This window comes from Canis lupus, chromosome 32 (assembly GCF_011100685.1).
Source record: "Canis lupus familiaris isolate Mischka breed German Shepherd chromosome 32, alternate assembly UU_Cfam_GSD_1.0, whole genome shotgun sequence".
In the NCBI taxonomy this organism is placed as follows: Eukaryota; Metazoa; Chordata; class Mammalia; order Carnivora; family Canidae; genus Canis; species Canis lupus.
Genome location: NC_049253.1, coordinates 27,914,057 through 27,930,240, shown reverse-complemented (window position 1 = coordinate 27,930,240; position 16,184 = coordinate 27,914,057). Strand labels below are relative to the sequence as shown.

At 39.2% G+C, this 16,184-nt stretch overlaps 1 protein-coding gene across 1 annotated transcript in view; it reads right to left on the bottom strand.

Moving 5' to 3' along the window:
• Positions 1–16,184, bottom strand: part of FAM13A (family with sequence similarity 13 member A) — a 319,784-nt gene that overhangs the window by 32,580 nt on the left and 271,020 nt on the right. Inside the window, 3 exon segments of the mRNA XM_038582151.1 lie at positions 5,030–5,177; positions 14,887–14,929; positions 15,315–15,391. Of these exon segments, the coding sequence (XP_038438079.1) occupies positions 5,030–5,177; positions 14,887–14,929; positions 15,315–15,391 (268 nt within the window).

Below are 16,184 nucleotides of genomic sequence, written 5' to 3'. Positions count from 1 at the left end.
GGAAGTAGTTTATGTTTTTTTATTTTTTTATTCATAGACACAGAGAGAGAGAGAGAGAGAGAGGCAGAGACACAGGCAGAGGGAGAAGCAGTCTCCATGCAGGGAGCCCAATGTGGGACTCGATCCCGGGTCTCCAGGATCACACCCCAGGCTGTAGGAGGCACCAGACCGCTGCGCCACCAGGGCTGCCCAAGTAGTTTATGTTTTAATCAGTAATTCTAGAGCAATGAAATGGACAAAAATATTGCAAGACAATTATTCAAAGGGAAAATAGAAATGAATATGAGGTTTCAGATTAAATTTTCATCTGAAAGCACCACATAAAAGAAATAGTGATTTTAGCTATGTGTCTTGTCAGAGAGAACTCTGGACATAAATATGGCATGTTTCTCTATGAAAAATTAATCTGCTGACACCACAGCAGGTCAGAAGTAATAGAGATAAAAGATGTATTCATGCTACCTAAGTAATAAAAAAGAGTAAGTCCTGGGGGAGTTCCATATCAGACACTACCATACACATGGAAATAAAGAATTTACTGCAGGAAGAAGAAACATTGTTCTGAGTAATATTAATGTGGTCATTGGGATATAGTGCCTCTCTGCCTAGCCAGCTAGATCCACTTGTCATACAAAAGAAAATTGGCTATGAAGATGATTTAAGAAATCTGCCAGAATTAAGGGAGCTGATGTTTTCCACATCTCATTTCCCACTATATGCTATGTAGAGTCATTACTACCTGGCATGACATCATACCGACTTTCAAGGTGGCTCCTCAGTGGTACAAGGAGGTATGGGCACATCATGGACACAGGAAGACATAAACCCCACCCAGGAGAGAAATCCTATTAGAAAAATGTCTTCAGTGTTCCAAATCTTAACCATAGGACCGTGGTAGTCCTATTAAATTGTTCAAATAACCTTGCAACTATCAGAGTTAAAAGGAATCTTAGTAGTAGGCTTTGTCGATCCATTTAACCCTTAAATTTCATATATTTGCTTTGAGTTTATTTGCAAATTATTAAGTAGTCCCTCAATTGCTACATTTAAGTCATTAATAAGATGTGTGGAATGGGTTAGAGCTGAGAACTTTCCTAATGAAAATACCCCCATTTGTGTCAACTTTGATCCAACTATCTGCACATTTAAGCAGTGTTGCTTAATCAGTTACTAATTCACTCTACTACCTGACTATCTTCTTTTTTTTTTTTTTTTAAAGATTTTATTTATTTATTCATAGAGACACAGCTAGAGAGAGAGACAGAAACACAGGCAGAGGGAGAAGCAGGCTCCATGCAGGGAGCCCGATGTGGGACTCGATCCCGGGGTCTCCAGGATCACACCCTGGGCTGCAGGCGGCGCTAAACCGCTGCGCCACTGGGGCTGCCCTACCTGACTATCTTCTACTCCTTCCACATCTGACAGGGCACTGGAGTCCCTGTTCAAGGCCCAGCAGAGGTCTTTTTAAACACGACATTTCTGAGTCCAGAGTCACACACATGTACACACAAGGAGACTGATTTGGTATAATTTGTTCTTGGTCATCACTGGAGGATCCAGTAATTACTGACTCCTCTGTGTTCAGAGCCACCCACTGTCATTAGGTAAAAGTGGGCTCTGGTTTCAAAGAAGTCAGACTTAGGCTGGTTTCTCCTGAAACTATACTTGGAAACATTTATGGAAGATAGTAATAACATCAACCAACACTCACATATAGTGCCTGTTAGGTGCCTGTACTGTGAAGCACTTTGCAAATATTAGCTCATTTAATCCTTGCACCAAACTTACTAAATGAATACTACTACATCTGCTACTCATTATTATCTGTTGTTTCACGTGTTTAAAGATGGAGAAATTGAGGCCAAAACTGTAACACATTTACTAACTTGTCCACAAAGCTGCTAAAGTAGTAGAGGCAGGATTTGAACCCAGGGCATGCCTGGTCTTAGCCATTATGGCCCACTGCCTGCCAGAATACAGAATTGGCATTGCTGAAAAAGAGGCATCAGAGAGGCAGTCAGGACATTTTGTTACCTTGAATCATCATTTTGCTTCTTTTGGTCTCAGCTTTCTTATCTGTATGATGGGAGTGTCCGGTAAAAAGATCTTTAAGATCCCTTGCTTCTGCATTCTTTTAGAGAATTTCCTTCCCAAGGCTTTTTTTTTTTTTTTTTGACAAGTAGTAAAAAATAATAAATATGAAGTATTTTATGCCCTTTAAAAATGTTCTTTTAAACTTAACTTCACTGGGACAAAGTTAATAGAATAGTTGAGTATTTAAACACTTCCACAAATGGTACCCCCAAATCAACATGAATTGGCTGATTAGGAACATTCTAATTATGCAATTCTGAAGGGCTTTATATAACAAATAATAATAGTACATTTGATTTGTGTATTCATTAAATTTTAGAGAGTGGAAGTAATAAAATAATAACACCATGTGGATAGGTAAAGAATGAGCCTAATACATAGCTACATACAGAGGGAGAAAAGAAAGAAAAAGCATGTATTTATCTGCCAGCAAAGCATGACTAGACTCTGATCCTACATTCACTTTGAGAGGGTTCCACTGTATGTTGGCTATGCAATCTAATTATCAGGTTCATTTCCTTTTTTGTTTCCCTGATACAATATGCCCCCAAAACCAGAGAACGTCATTGCCATATGGGGGCATTCTTCCCTGAGGCTAGCGCCAGCAGGCTCCTCAGTGAGTACCTTCTCTCCTGCCATTCTAAAATTCTACATAAGAGAGAGTGAAGTGAGTGTGCGGATGGGGAACAGATAAGCAAACCAAACGGAGGGGGTTACACTACATGGTGGCTTGGAGCCTGGCAAGGGAGACTTCCAGAGGGATTCTGGCTCCGATGGTTTTGGTAACTATTTACTTCCCTTTATGTATTTTGTTGTACTGGTTCACAGTCCCAGTTTAAATTAGTGCAAAGTGGATTCCTTACTGCAAAGCTACCATTTTGTTTGTTTCTTATTGAAGCTATAAAAAAAGGTAATATTTTAGTGACTGGACTTATGGCTCTCATCTGAACTATCCTTTATGCAACAATTCCTTTACTTTGACTATCCTTACTATTATAATGTAACTTGAGAATTTAAAATATATGATAAAAAATGGCCACTGGAATCAGTAACCAAATGAACCCATGTAGATTTTTAAGATATGCAAGTTCAGTAACTAATGCAGTAATTGGCAAAAAGTTGACACAAGTCCTTTCATAAATTACATAATTAGCATTTCCAAGCCTACTGTATATTTTCCCCAATAAGCTTTTTAAAATTCCTTCTAGTTTCCCAATATAACCTAAAACATTGGTTCCTTCATATTATTATTAAATTATCTATTAGAGAGTTCTTTATATTAAGTAATAGAACAGTTTTAAGGAAACTGTAAGTTAGCTTTCAACTATGCTGGAGGGAATTTTCATACTGGACTTTTCAAATATGCTGGAAGAGATCACAAATTGACTGACCAAGATAAAAACAAACTGAGTCCATTTCAAGAGGAGGAAGAAGAATCTCCCTGCCCCTCCACTGAATACACCAGGATAATGTGGTTAATTTGAATTCTGTCCAAAAATCCTAGTTTTTCTCTGGAGTTTTGTGTTACTGATATGAGGAGACCATATTACTGAAACCCAAATACAGCATTTGTTTTGGCTACTGCTTTTTAAATTTTGTTTGGGTAACAGTGGCTACTATGGGATGTTTTTTGGGGTGGGGGTGGGGGATGGGGTTTGTTTTTAATGTAGGAATTTAAAACACACCTGAATATTCCAAAGTACACAAAACAAGAGAAGAATAAAACACTACCCAGGAATGTATCACTGAAATTTAAAACAAAACACAACACCCTGCAATTTTTTCTAGTAAGCATATCATGAGCTGGGAAGGTCTGAGAAAATCTTTGACCCACTGCCTAATTACATGGCAAAGGGCTGGAACATGTTTCGTGGATTGCAAAGAGGGAGAACTAGAATAAAAACAGTTTGTTTTCACATCACCAAGCCCTGGATGAAAGTATAAAGGGATTGCTATTTTTCACTTTTTGGTCTGTTTAGATCCTCTTTTGGTCCTTCATCTAAATTTATTATCATAATGACTACTTTTAGTTTTAAAAGGGGTGGGGAAGAAGACAAGGAAATCCAGGTGCTTTGGAAAAGGACTGATTTCTTGTACTTGTGATTCTCTATGTCACCAGGTTAAGTCCTGCTGCTGTTCTGAAACCAGACACACAATTTCTCCCTCTTTGTAGCTTCCAAACACACACACTGTATGGAGGCAGCTGGGCATGCATTTTGGATACACATTGATATATGTTTGGATGCAGACACATGGATAAGGAGAGAAGAGCAGCTTGATGACACTGTTGCCAGAACCTTCCTGAAATACCGTTTTGACAAGATTAGGACACCCTCTTCTTCCTCACAAGTACATTTCTAATGTTTTGCCAAAAATCTACCTTAAACACTGTATTGCAGGGTTTTAAGCAGAAGCACCTTTTCTTCGTGCTCTCTTTGATAAGCGAATCCCTTATGTCGCTTAAAAAAATTCTCTTCATAAAAACAATCACAGAAGCAAAGCATACCAAGACATCTTTCTTGAAAAAATGGGAAGATTTAACGAAGGAGGTAGATTGTTGGCATGTAGCAGCGGGGAGAGCAGCTGCACCCAGACAAAGTCCTGAATGTGTGCAGCTCCCTGAGTACTCTGCTCAGTACTACTAGAGGGAACACACATACACGTATTAGCACTCCTGGCGAGTTAAAAATAAAAAGGCTGCAAGGTGACTCTATGATACAGGGTGAGCACATTTCCTTTCTTAGATTGCAATTACTCCTGGCAACATTTCATGTGACACACTTCTATGCCAGGGAAAGGCTTTTCAGTCATTTAGAAATGCAGTTACTCCTACACCCCTCGCTTTCATACATCCATGTGGTGACGCGTCTCTCATTTAGGCTACTTTATATATGCCTTTCCGATATTAAATCATCCATATAGCAGACGATCCTACCTTCCCAGCTCTTCTCATCACACAATGCAGTCAGGTCCAGCTCAGGCACTTCGGAGACAAAGCTCTCCTGCTGGTCATCGGTATCTTGAGTCCTCTGCAGTTTGGTGTCAGGTATGCTGGGATGCTCCTGAATCTTCATTGTGGGGCTCTGTAATAACAGCACAATGTCTCCAAATATCTATTGCTCACCAAATCCCAAAAATGTCTGCAGCAATTTCACTCCTTCTGGACGAAACCTCCCAAGCTGTGGCTGTGGATGCACCCAGCACGGAAATCAAAATCATAGCTCGAAGCCCCCTGGATACTAGCTGGCCACTTGCATGCAAAAAGCAACCGTCCATGTGTGCTCCTTTAACTTTTCTTCTGCGAGAAAGACAAGAGGATTTCCACGAGCTGCTGCTCCTGATAACTGCAGGCAGCTGACAGTCTTGATGGTTGCTGATTGGGACCAGGAATGAGGGAAAGGAGTTTGTGTTTCCTTAAAGGAGTAGGACTCTGCAGACTGTAAACAATAACAAAAATCCTGCTACTGCTGTTGCTATGGCTGTAGAAGCAACATGGTGTCTCCTGTGTGCAGACTCCTTTGCCCCTTCGGGAAACAGTCCTGCAAGGCCAGGAGCAGAGGCTGTGTACACGAACACTCTCCTGCTGGCCCTGCAGGCTTAGATCAATTAAGCGGGGTTAGCTGCACATTCCCAGATTTCCTGTGGTTGTTTTCACCCCAAGTGTGGGGAGGACAGACTATTTATGGAGGAGCTCTGGGTATTAAAGCATTGTTGCGCAAATTCAAACAGCACAGGCGTTTGGCGGCTCATCTGGACTAGCAGTAAGCAATACGGCCTCTGGAAATGAGCCAAAATTACACGGGTAGCGGGACTTTTTTTTTTTTTTTTTTTTAAAGTAAAAAGCCAAGAACTGGCAAGGTGGCAATGCATAATTTATATCTTACAAATATCCAACTGTCCCTTGTTTTCCTACTATTCATCTAGTCTGAATATTAAATACTCAGCTACACTTGGTTTTGCTCAATCGGGGCACCTACACCCATGATGGGATAAATAGGGGATGGAAAAACCCTCTCCCAAAGGCTGTTAATTTTAGCTAAGTGATTTTATGTTAACAAAATCTGCAAGGAAATTAATTCTTTTTTACCTTGCTCTTTGGCGTCTTGTAAACCCAACCATTGTCACTTTCCCTTCTCTCATAAGATTATAAACAAATGTGTTTACTCATAAATATTCTTCTCAAGTAGCACAGATCTGTACAAAAGATTTTCTCTGAGAATCACTGGAAATTTATTTTAGCAAATATATTAAAAGAAAAAACTTTAAACATCTGGAAATCATAAATGATTCCATTAATGCATGAGAAATGTTCTTCTGCTTAAAATAAAAACTATTAAGACTTCCAGCTACTTTTAATAGCTATTCAACCCACTCTGATATCACAAGGGAATAGACGGGGCTTTTACTATAATATTTCCACGAAATGATGCGCGAGGACCGCTATTTTCTTCATCACACTGGGAATACAATGAAATATCATCAATCAGTTCATGATGAGCTACTAAAGTCAGATAGAAATGCCAAGTAAATCTGGGGCTTTAAGATACTTTCAAAACGCTGCTTGTCTGTTGGGGGAAAAACAGATTATGCATTTATGCCACAAAAGTTATTTGTTCCTTGAGCTGAATCCTAAGTGGACTAGGGCTGAATGACCGAATCTGGCACTCAGTCTACTAAGAGCTGTTTGTGCGTGTCAGTCACCAACTGTTTGTGCGTGTGTGCATGTGTATATGTGTGTGTGTGTGTGTGTGTGTGTTAGAATCTGCATATAGCAAATAAACATTTTTTCAATAAGGATTTTTGACACTTGTTATGCTTAGAGGCATAAAAAAGGGAAGAATATAAGAAATTTGACTCCAGCGCAGCCCGGGTGGCTCAGTGGTTTAGTGCCGCCTTCAGCCCAGGGCATGATCCTGGAGACCCAGGATCGAGTCCCACGTCGGGCTCCCTGCATAGAGCCTGCTTCTCTCTCTGCCTGTGTCTCTGCCCCTCTCTGTGTCTCTCATGAATAAACAAATAAAAAATCTTTAAAAGATAAAATGAAAAAAAAAAAGAAATTAGACTCCTATTGTAATTAAGCACAGCATCTTCTTCATGAAAAACATATCATGTTTTATCGTGCTGTACTACAGTGGAATGGACACGGATTTTGCTTACAGGTAGACCTGGGTTTGCCATGTGGCTGACATTTACTAGCTTGGTGCTCTGGCTGAGGGGCTTCATTTCTTTGAGCCTCTGTTCCTTAATCTGTGAAATGGCGTTAACAATATCAATCTAGCAAGGTTCTTTTAAAGATCTGGGAGAAGATGTGAAAGGCCATTAACACAGTGCCCGGAGCATAAAATGTGCACAGATGAGGCCATCAGTCTTTTCATCTTTTCTGGGCACCGTAGGAAGATGAAAGTACTGCCACATCTCAAAACGCCAGAGACAGGCGTTGGAGAGGAGGCCTGTCCAACAGCAATGCAAGGCGAACCATGCTCCTCAAAGAGTAGAGTTCTAAGATGCATTGTGAAGAAACTGAGACAAGAGACATTCAGGTTCCTTGCACAGTCAGCAACAGTGATTTTGTTTGGGGGGCAGTGTGGGTGAGAGGGGTTGAGGAAGTGCAGAGACAGGCACCTGGGGGGTTGGCTGGTCACAGAAGGGGAGGACAGGAAAGAGAGACAGGCAGGTGATGAGGGTGTCAGGTGAGCAGATGCTGGACTCAGAAAGGGCCTGTATGCTCGGCTAAGTGTGGATCTTATCCTGTAGTTGATGATGTAAAGCCATGGAAGGATTTTAGAAATAGAGTAATAATGGTAAAATGTGTTTTCCAGGCTGAGGCCTTGCAGATGGGAATGAATGCTGGTGGGAAGACCTGCAGGCCTAAGCTGGGTTCTGTAGGCAGCCTGTGTCCCTTCCTAATGCCAGACACTGGCTTTGCTTCCTGCCACACCTGTGTCTGTCAGGGCACTCGGAGTCCTGCAGTGCTTGACAGAACATGTGTAAAATCCTGAAATTCTGCCCACCCCCCATTGTAAAAATGTGTACTTTTTATGATTGCTACATCTGTATTAGCACTCATTTCAAAGGAAATTGAGATTACATTTTTTTCTACATCCGAATTAGTATCCATTTCAAAGAAAATTAAAGTTAGAAAATTACACTTTTTCCCCCCTCCAAAATCCACAGATATTTATTTATTTATTTATTTATTTATTTATTTATTTATTTAAATTTATTTATTTTTAAATCCACAGACTTATTCCTTTGACAGCATGGTTTGGTGTACCCTTTCTGTGCTGGGCTGTGTGAGACATGCAAGCTCCCTGCACTGAGAGAGCTGACATTTTGTGAAAGAGGCTCAAGAATGCCCAGTAGAATTCTGAGGACACTTGATTTGGATAAAACACAACAATGGACCACCTTGTCAATTATTGAGTTGCCCTTCACAGTGTTCAAATGAAGTCTGGGAGTGAGGCATGTAGGAGAGGGAGAGATTACCACCCTGGGTAGGAGGCTGAAATGGATAACCCCTAAGATCCTATTATTCTAAAGAAGAGAATCAGGTCAAAACTTCAGTAATTTATTCAGTAATAACATATATCACATAATATATATTTATAATAGAGCTATCGTGCCTTATGCTAGAGATACAAAGATAATATTTACTCATTTATTTGACTCATAATTTTTGCATACCTACTACATGTTAGACAGTTTTCTAGACAGTGGGGATACTTTGGAGGACAAAATGAAATCTGTCCTAATGAATCTTACAGGAAGTGACTGTAAACAAAGAAAAAAACAAAACAAAACAAAACAAGCCAGGTAGTGATATGGACTATGGAGAAAAATAACGCAGAATAAGAGAGATGATGGAAGTAGGGGCCACAGTCTGCTATTTTATATTCAGTGGCAGGAAGGCCCTTCCTTGACGTGACATATGAGCAGAGATACGAAGGAAATGCGGAAATGATCCATCTATGGGAAGAGCATTCCAGGAAGAAGGCCCTGAGGCAAGGTCATTGTGTTTAAGGAATAGCAAAGAGATCACTGTATCCTGGAGTCACCAGGTAAGGATGTTTAGAATATGCCACAGATAACAGGATATCACTTGCACTATGGACCTATGTTAACTTACATAAGCTTCTGGACTTTCTGGCTGATTTCCTATACAGCAGTGGAGGGGTCTCTTCTACATAAACCACACTGGCTTGCATAGCATGGACACGCTGGGCACCACACTCACCAGCACATCCACACACTTGGCTCTGTCCTACAATGCTGTGATCAGTCCCTGAGGTTGCTCTTTCACTTGCCTACTGCTCCTAGAGATCTGATTCTCAATTTCTGGCCTCACTGGTCTCACCAGAACCTGATAGGGCTGCTGTGCCTGGGGATGCAGAGTGGGCTGCTGGTGCAGGCTCAGGGTTTACGTGCATATGGGAGCTAGGGCTGATGCTCCGGGGCCACCCACGGTGAAGCTGTTCAGGTTCTGTAGCAATACACCAGCATCAAAACTACTCTTCCTTCAACTATTCGTTAGCCTAGATAGGGTGAGGCACCTCTCCAGATTGTTCCACACTCTGTCCTAGTGCTCATCATATGGCATTGCACTTGTCTACTTTCTTACTTGATGCTTCTCTTAGGTCATTCATGTTAAAGTGTCAAGGACATTCTAAAGTACCAAAATATTTCTGGTTTCAACTTCTATTGTTTATATGTCTTATATCTTCAGTTAAATCAGAGAGTAAGTGAATTACAGCAGCCCTCCCTTATCTGGCGGGAGTACATTCCAAGATGCCCAGTGGATGCCTGAAACAGAGGATAGTACTGAACCCTGTATACACTCTGCTTTTTCCTATACATACACACCTATGATAAAGTTTAATTGATAAATTAAGCACAGTAAAAGATTAATAATTACTAATAAAATAGAACAATCATACTGTAGTAGAAGTTATATGAATGTGGTCTCTCTCTCTCAAAATATCTTACTGTGCTGTACTCACCCTTCTTGTGATGACGTGAGATGATACAATGCATGATAAGATGAAGTGAGGGGAATGACGTAGGCATCGTGACATAGTTGTTATGAAGATTAAATGAGAAGCATATATAAAAATGGCTAACCCATAGTAACTGTGAAAAAATGCTATTTCCAACTATTCACGACCTCTCTTTCACATTCATTCATCTGGCAAGTGTTTACTGAACACATGCTATGTCCTAGGTACTAGGATTACAGGAATTAACAAGATACAGAATTTAGTGTGGAAGGAAGATGCTGAATGTTTAAGTGCCAGTGTCATGAAAGTTATATCAGAAAAAAACAGGATGCTAGTGAGCAAATACTCAGAGAGCTCATCTGGGCTGGGGCCTTAGGGGACAGTCCATGTTCAGGTCAAAGAATCATTAATTACTAGTCTATTCACCTGATCTTTGTCAAGACTTGCCCCTGTCTAACCTAGCTTGGATTTTTCGATCCTCAGACTTCACTGATCTTGCTCCTTCCCTGACTTCAAATGGTGAATTTTTGTTCCATCCCTTCTCCCTCCCTGCACAGGATATAAATAAACATCCTTAATAGCTTACCAGAGCCAGGAACAGTGATATCAGAGAGTATACTGTGTGATGCAGTTTGCACAGGAAGAAACCACACAGTGTTAATACAAGAACCACATGGAACCATAAACATTTACTGTTTGGCCTGACAATAAAGGAAAATAGACATAACAGATTTCCAAAATTCATGTGAATTGCAAAGCTTCAGTAGCCTTTAGAGCCTGGATGAAATGGGAAGTGAATCTAAACAGACAGAGCTTTTAAATTATTCTGATTCTAACATTAAAATCAGTAACAAAATCCTAAAGCTTCCATTCATTACAGTGAAGTTGAAACAACAGCGATTCATTTCATAAATACTTGTTGATAGGCATATTTCAGAATTTATCTCAAATCTGCTCAGGGCAAATAAAAGCCTACATTTCGGATGTCTGATATTTTTTTTGATAATTAATATTAATACTGAGTCTTGATTGGAAAGCCCTTGTCTTCTCTCTTTCTCTCTCCATTCTTTTACTTTTTTTTTTTTTTGAAGCAGGATTAAAAAAAGGGAAATTGTCTTTTGTTTATTATGAATGTCTTATTTGTTATCAAAGGTATGCTTCTAAGCTCTTCTAAGCAGAAGGCTTAGAAAGCATACAGAATGTAAAAATATTGCAAAAGAATTGAACACTTCATTAACTTTATACTTCTGACATAAAATGACCTCTTCCAGATAAGGTAATACCTTTCTATGTACTCGATAATTCTTACAGGTTTTGCTTTCTTGATAAAGAGATTAAGTATAAGATTACAGTTTTAATATTCCGGATTTCATACAGAAGCATGATATATTTCCACAGTAGAAAATAACTTATCAGAAGGGATCAAATTGAAGCATAAAGTTTAAGTTCCATTGTAAATAGAACTTTGAAAATCTGTATTTTAGAATCTGTATTTAGAACCTAGAAATTGCTAGTTTTAAGAATGACTTTTCCTTTGGATACTTCCAGTTGTTCACGGAGTTTAAAAAGAAAAGAACAAAGACTTTGGACTCCCAACATATTCAGGGAATAGTACACTAGGCTCTTCCTTATATTAGCTCATTTCATACAGCCCAAAAGGGATATTTTATTAAAATGCCAACCTTTCAGAAACTTCCCCATTGAAATCATATTTTAATTTTTGGCATTTTGAAGGGACTCTTAACTTTTTTTTCACTAACCATCTGAGATCTTGAGCAGATTCTCTTTTTGGGTAAGATTAGTTGATTAAAAAAATTAAAAAGATATGCAAAGACGGGATAAACTCGTTCACTTCTCAACACACGCCTTCAAACAAAAATACATTTAGGGCTATGATGCTTATTTCATTTTTTAAAAAAGATTTTATTTATTCATGAGAGATAGAGAAAGAGGCAGAGACACAGGCAGATAGAGAAGCAGGCTCCATGCAGGGAGCCTGACGTGAGATTCGATCCTGGGACTCCAGGATCATGCCCTGGGCCGAAGACAGGCGCCAAACCGCTGAGCCACCCAGGGATCCCCTGTGATGCTTATTTCAAAAGTAAAGTCACGGTCTTGCCTGCATTTGTGTTTGAGCCGCAGCTTCTAAGACTAGCCTCTCTCTGCCTATGTGTCCTTCTAAGGAGCATCTCTGAGACTGTGTTTAATATTCTACATTCTCATGGAGATGCTAGTCAAAACAAGAGTGAGCACCTTTCCTTAATAGCTGGCATTTGTTGTCTTTATCTTTCATGAGTCTAAGAATTTATAAGGAAAAATTTATTTATTTATTTATTTATTTATATTTAAAAAAAAATTTTTTTTTTGATTATTTATTTATGATAGTCACACACACAGAGAGAGAGAGAGAGAGGCAGAGACATAGGCAGAGGGAGAAGCAGGCTCCATGCACCGGGAGCCCGATATGGGATTCAATCCCGGGTCTCCAGGATCATGCCCTGGGCCAAAGGCAGGCGCCAAACCGCTGCGCCACCCAGGGATCCCCTATAAGGAAAAATTTAAAGGACAGTATTAATGAAACTGGAAACATTATCAGAGCCATCCATGATGGGCATGCAAATGCCAACTTCTCACTCTGATGCTATAGGAGACGTGAAATAAAAGTAGAATTCCATGAGGGTTCACCACAGTCTAGACTTATTTTTCACCTCTGAAATTTAGGAATTATTTTGGCATTACCAGAACATCAGATTAACTATTTAGGCTGTTTAATAAGTTCTAAAAGTGCTACACGTATTAAATAGTAAACAATGACATCACACCGTCAACAAGAGAAAACAGGTCTTTTTGTGGTCCATCACTAATAATTAAATATACATTTCCTTCAGGGAAAGAAGCACATGCCTTCACGAGGAGAAGCATCATCCCAATCTTGTGGAGTGATGTCTTGTTTTTCTCCTTTGGGGCAGTTGTAAAAGAAAGGTGACACGTAGAGCTTAGGCTGGATTTTAACTCACGGTCTAATTTTATCTCCTAGCTGAACTTATTATGACGACAATGATTATTAATAGTGAAAGCTTGAGGAGTGCCAATGGTAGGCTAGGTGCTGACTGGTGACTGCACATGGCTGACACATGTAAGAATATAGGACCTGGCACCTGGAAGAAGGATTTGAGATTTTTTCCTCCTGATTCATTCACTGTCATGGGAGCTGTCCACAGAAATACCAAGACAAAACTGAATTCAGCACGGATTTTGTTTGGGTGCCACTCAGAATTTATGAGAGTTAATGTTATGAAGTCCATCCACAAAGATTGCTTGGTATCTTTTAATCCCATAAAGGATAATTGGTAGAAAAGGGACTGAACTGAGAAGACCTCTCTAGGAGGCTGGCAAAGCAATTTTCTTTAAAGTAATGTTCAATGGCATGATGAGTAAGTGCTTGCTGTGAGTAGAGGAAAAAGAGCAGAGAAAGGGTGAAATGAGAAGAAAAATAAAGCGATGCTATCATGGGGAAACTGCTCTGAAAAAACTGCTCTGGTGTCAGGGAAAAAGTGTCAGCTGGTTGCCTGGGTCCCAAGGAAGGAGGCTTAAAGGAGTTGGAAATAAGAGATGAAAGATGTGGCTCAGAAGCTTTGAAGTCAGAAAGAAGAAGCATTCCCCTCCTATTATCCAGCTTGGCCGATGAAGCGTACATGACAAGAACTGAATACAGGGAATATGAGGTGTCCATAGCATTGGTAGGGAGGTGGCCATTCATTCCCAGTAATTTTATGCCAAATTGTACACGAATGTGCATTTTTCTAAGAAGGGGGTCCGCAGCTTTTAGATTCTTAACCCCCTACACATGGTACAATTCTGAGGGGGGTAGGGACTGCAGCTGTTACTGAATCCTAGCCCCTCGCACAGTACCCACCCATGGCAGGACTCCATAGATGCTACTGGGCAACTCTATCAGCGAATTAGGACAATGTCCAATCAAGATCAGGAGTCACTGGGTTCCAGGGAGAGTTCTATGTATAAATGATATTTCAAGGATCAGAATTCAAGAATAGGTTGAAAAAAAACCTTTAAATCTAACCAGAGGGAAAACTGATAAAAATACTGAAAGTGGAGTTGGAAGCATTTGGAAGTATATTACACACACATGAATGAAAATGGGGTTGTGCACTTGGAAGAATATTACACACACACATGAATGAAAATGGGGTTGAGCACACTGAATGGAAGACAGAGTTGGGAGCAAGGGAAGTCATGCTGTAGGTCAGCATGGCCATATCCTCAGAAAATGAGGAAGACAGGAAATAACTGGAAATTTAAGATGTAGACAACATAAGGGAGTTAGGTATTTTTTTCCTCTATGGTTTACTTGAGACAAAACTCAGAAAACAAATTGGGTTTAGCAACTCACATGAAGTTTATCTTAATTTGAAAATTAATGAGATAAATCTCTGTGACGGATCCACTAAATCATTACCTATTTATTTCAATCACTTAAAAAAGGCATAAAAATATGGAAAATTAAACCAGTAGCTTTGACTTTTTGTTTCATTTTATGGAAAATCTAAAAGGAAATCTCTATGCTACTGAAGTTTCTCTTTGCAAGCAAAATAAAAGCAAAAGTATAGAGTTCTTAGAATTTCTCAAAGAATCTTTATGTCGCAGTATTTGCCTTTCTGACCAATCACAGTCCTGTCACTTAATCTCATTATCTCTTATCGATAGGCTAATAATGCTTCACGTGTGCTCCCAGGAATATACGGACAGCCCCATTACCATGATTTTGTTTGCTACTCACCTCAAAATGCGGGGTGTGTCTGCCGTCTTTTTCATTTTCTTTGCTATAAACAGCAGCAGCAACAACAAAATATCATAAAATGTCAGTTTTAGAACAATGCTTTTCATCCAGTGAAATTATGATTTATTTTAAAAGTAGGCTGAGTGGCCTTAAATTAAATTCTTGTAAAATCAAAAACCAAACCAAAACAAAAAATCAAAAGAAAACAAAACCAGAAACACAACCATGAATATGGTTGTCATTAATAGCACGATGGCAGATTTTCTATTCAAAGCATTTTCCTTTTTATAAAATACTATTGGTAAATATATAGACCTTTAATTCTATTCTTTTTAGTTCTTGTAATGAACACTGTGTTAAGTGAAAAAGAAAAAAAAGAAAGCTATTCATGTTCTTTGTAAGCAATGTGAAAGGAGTGCTAAAATTACCTTTCATCGGACATCAGTTCAACGTCATCAGTCCCAGGCCTCTCATGAGATGCTGTAGAACTGAGGCTTTCCATATTCTGTAACAAAACAAATCATGGTTGCCTAGTAGGAATGGCAAGAAATATGTAACAGCAGATCTTCCTTTATTTAAAATAGAAAAATCAGGGATGCCTGGGTGGCTCAGCGGTTGAGCGTCTGCCTTTGGCTCAGGGCATGATCCTGGGTCCAGGGATGTAGTCTCACATTGGACTCCCTGTGAGGAGCCTGCTTCTCCCTCTGTGTCTCTGTGCCTTTCGTGAATAAATAAATAAATAAAATCTTTTTTTTTTAATAAATAAAATCTTAAAAAATCATAAAGTATAATAGAAAAATCAGATAATATGAAGATATGAACCAATTCTTGTTCTCATATTTCTACCTTTGTTAAAACTAGTAAAATTATGAAAGTTTAGTATATGCTGCTTGCATAAAATTGGATGTTGATTTTATCATCCCTTTAATGAGACTATCTGACACCATCACAGACATGATCATGTCTTTGTTAGGTACATCATCCATACCTTACAGCTAAACATAGCAAAATCCAGACTGTCAGGACATTAGGGTAGCATTAGAACTAGAACCAAGGAATCTGACCTTGAATCTAATCAGAGACCAATGTAATATTCACTGCTTATTTGAAATATTTTCAGGATAAACTGCCAATATAATATGGGATATCATATAACTTGTACCTAAACTGTAAACTATCTGTAAAAATAAATGTTAATTTAAGTACCTTTCTTTCTGTAATAGTCCTTATATCAGCTAAAATTGAAAAAATATAAACAGGAAACTTACTTTGAAGGGCATGTATTTCAGGCTGACCAA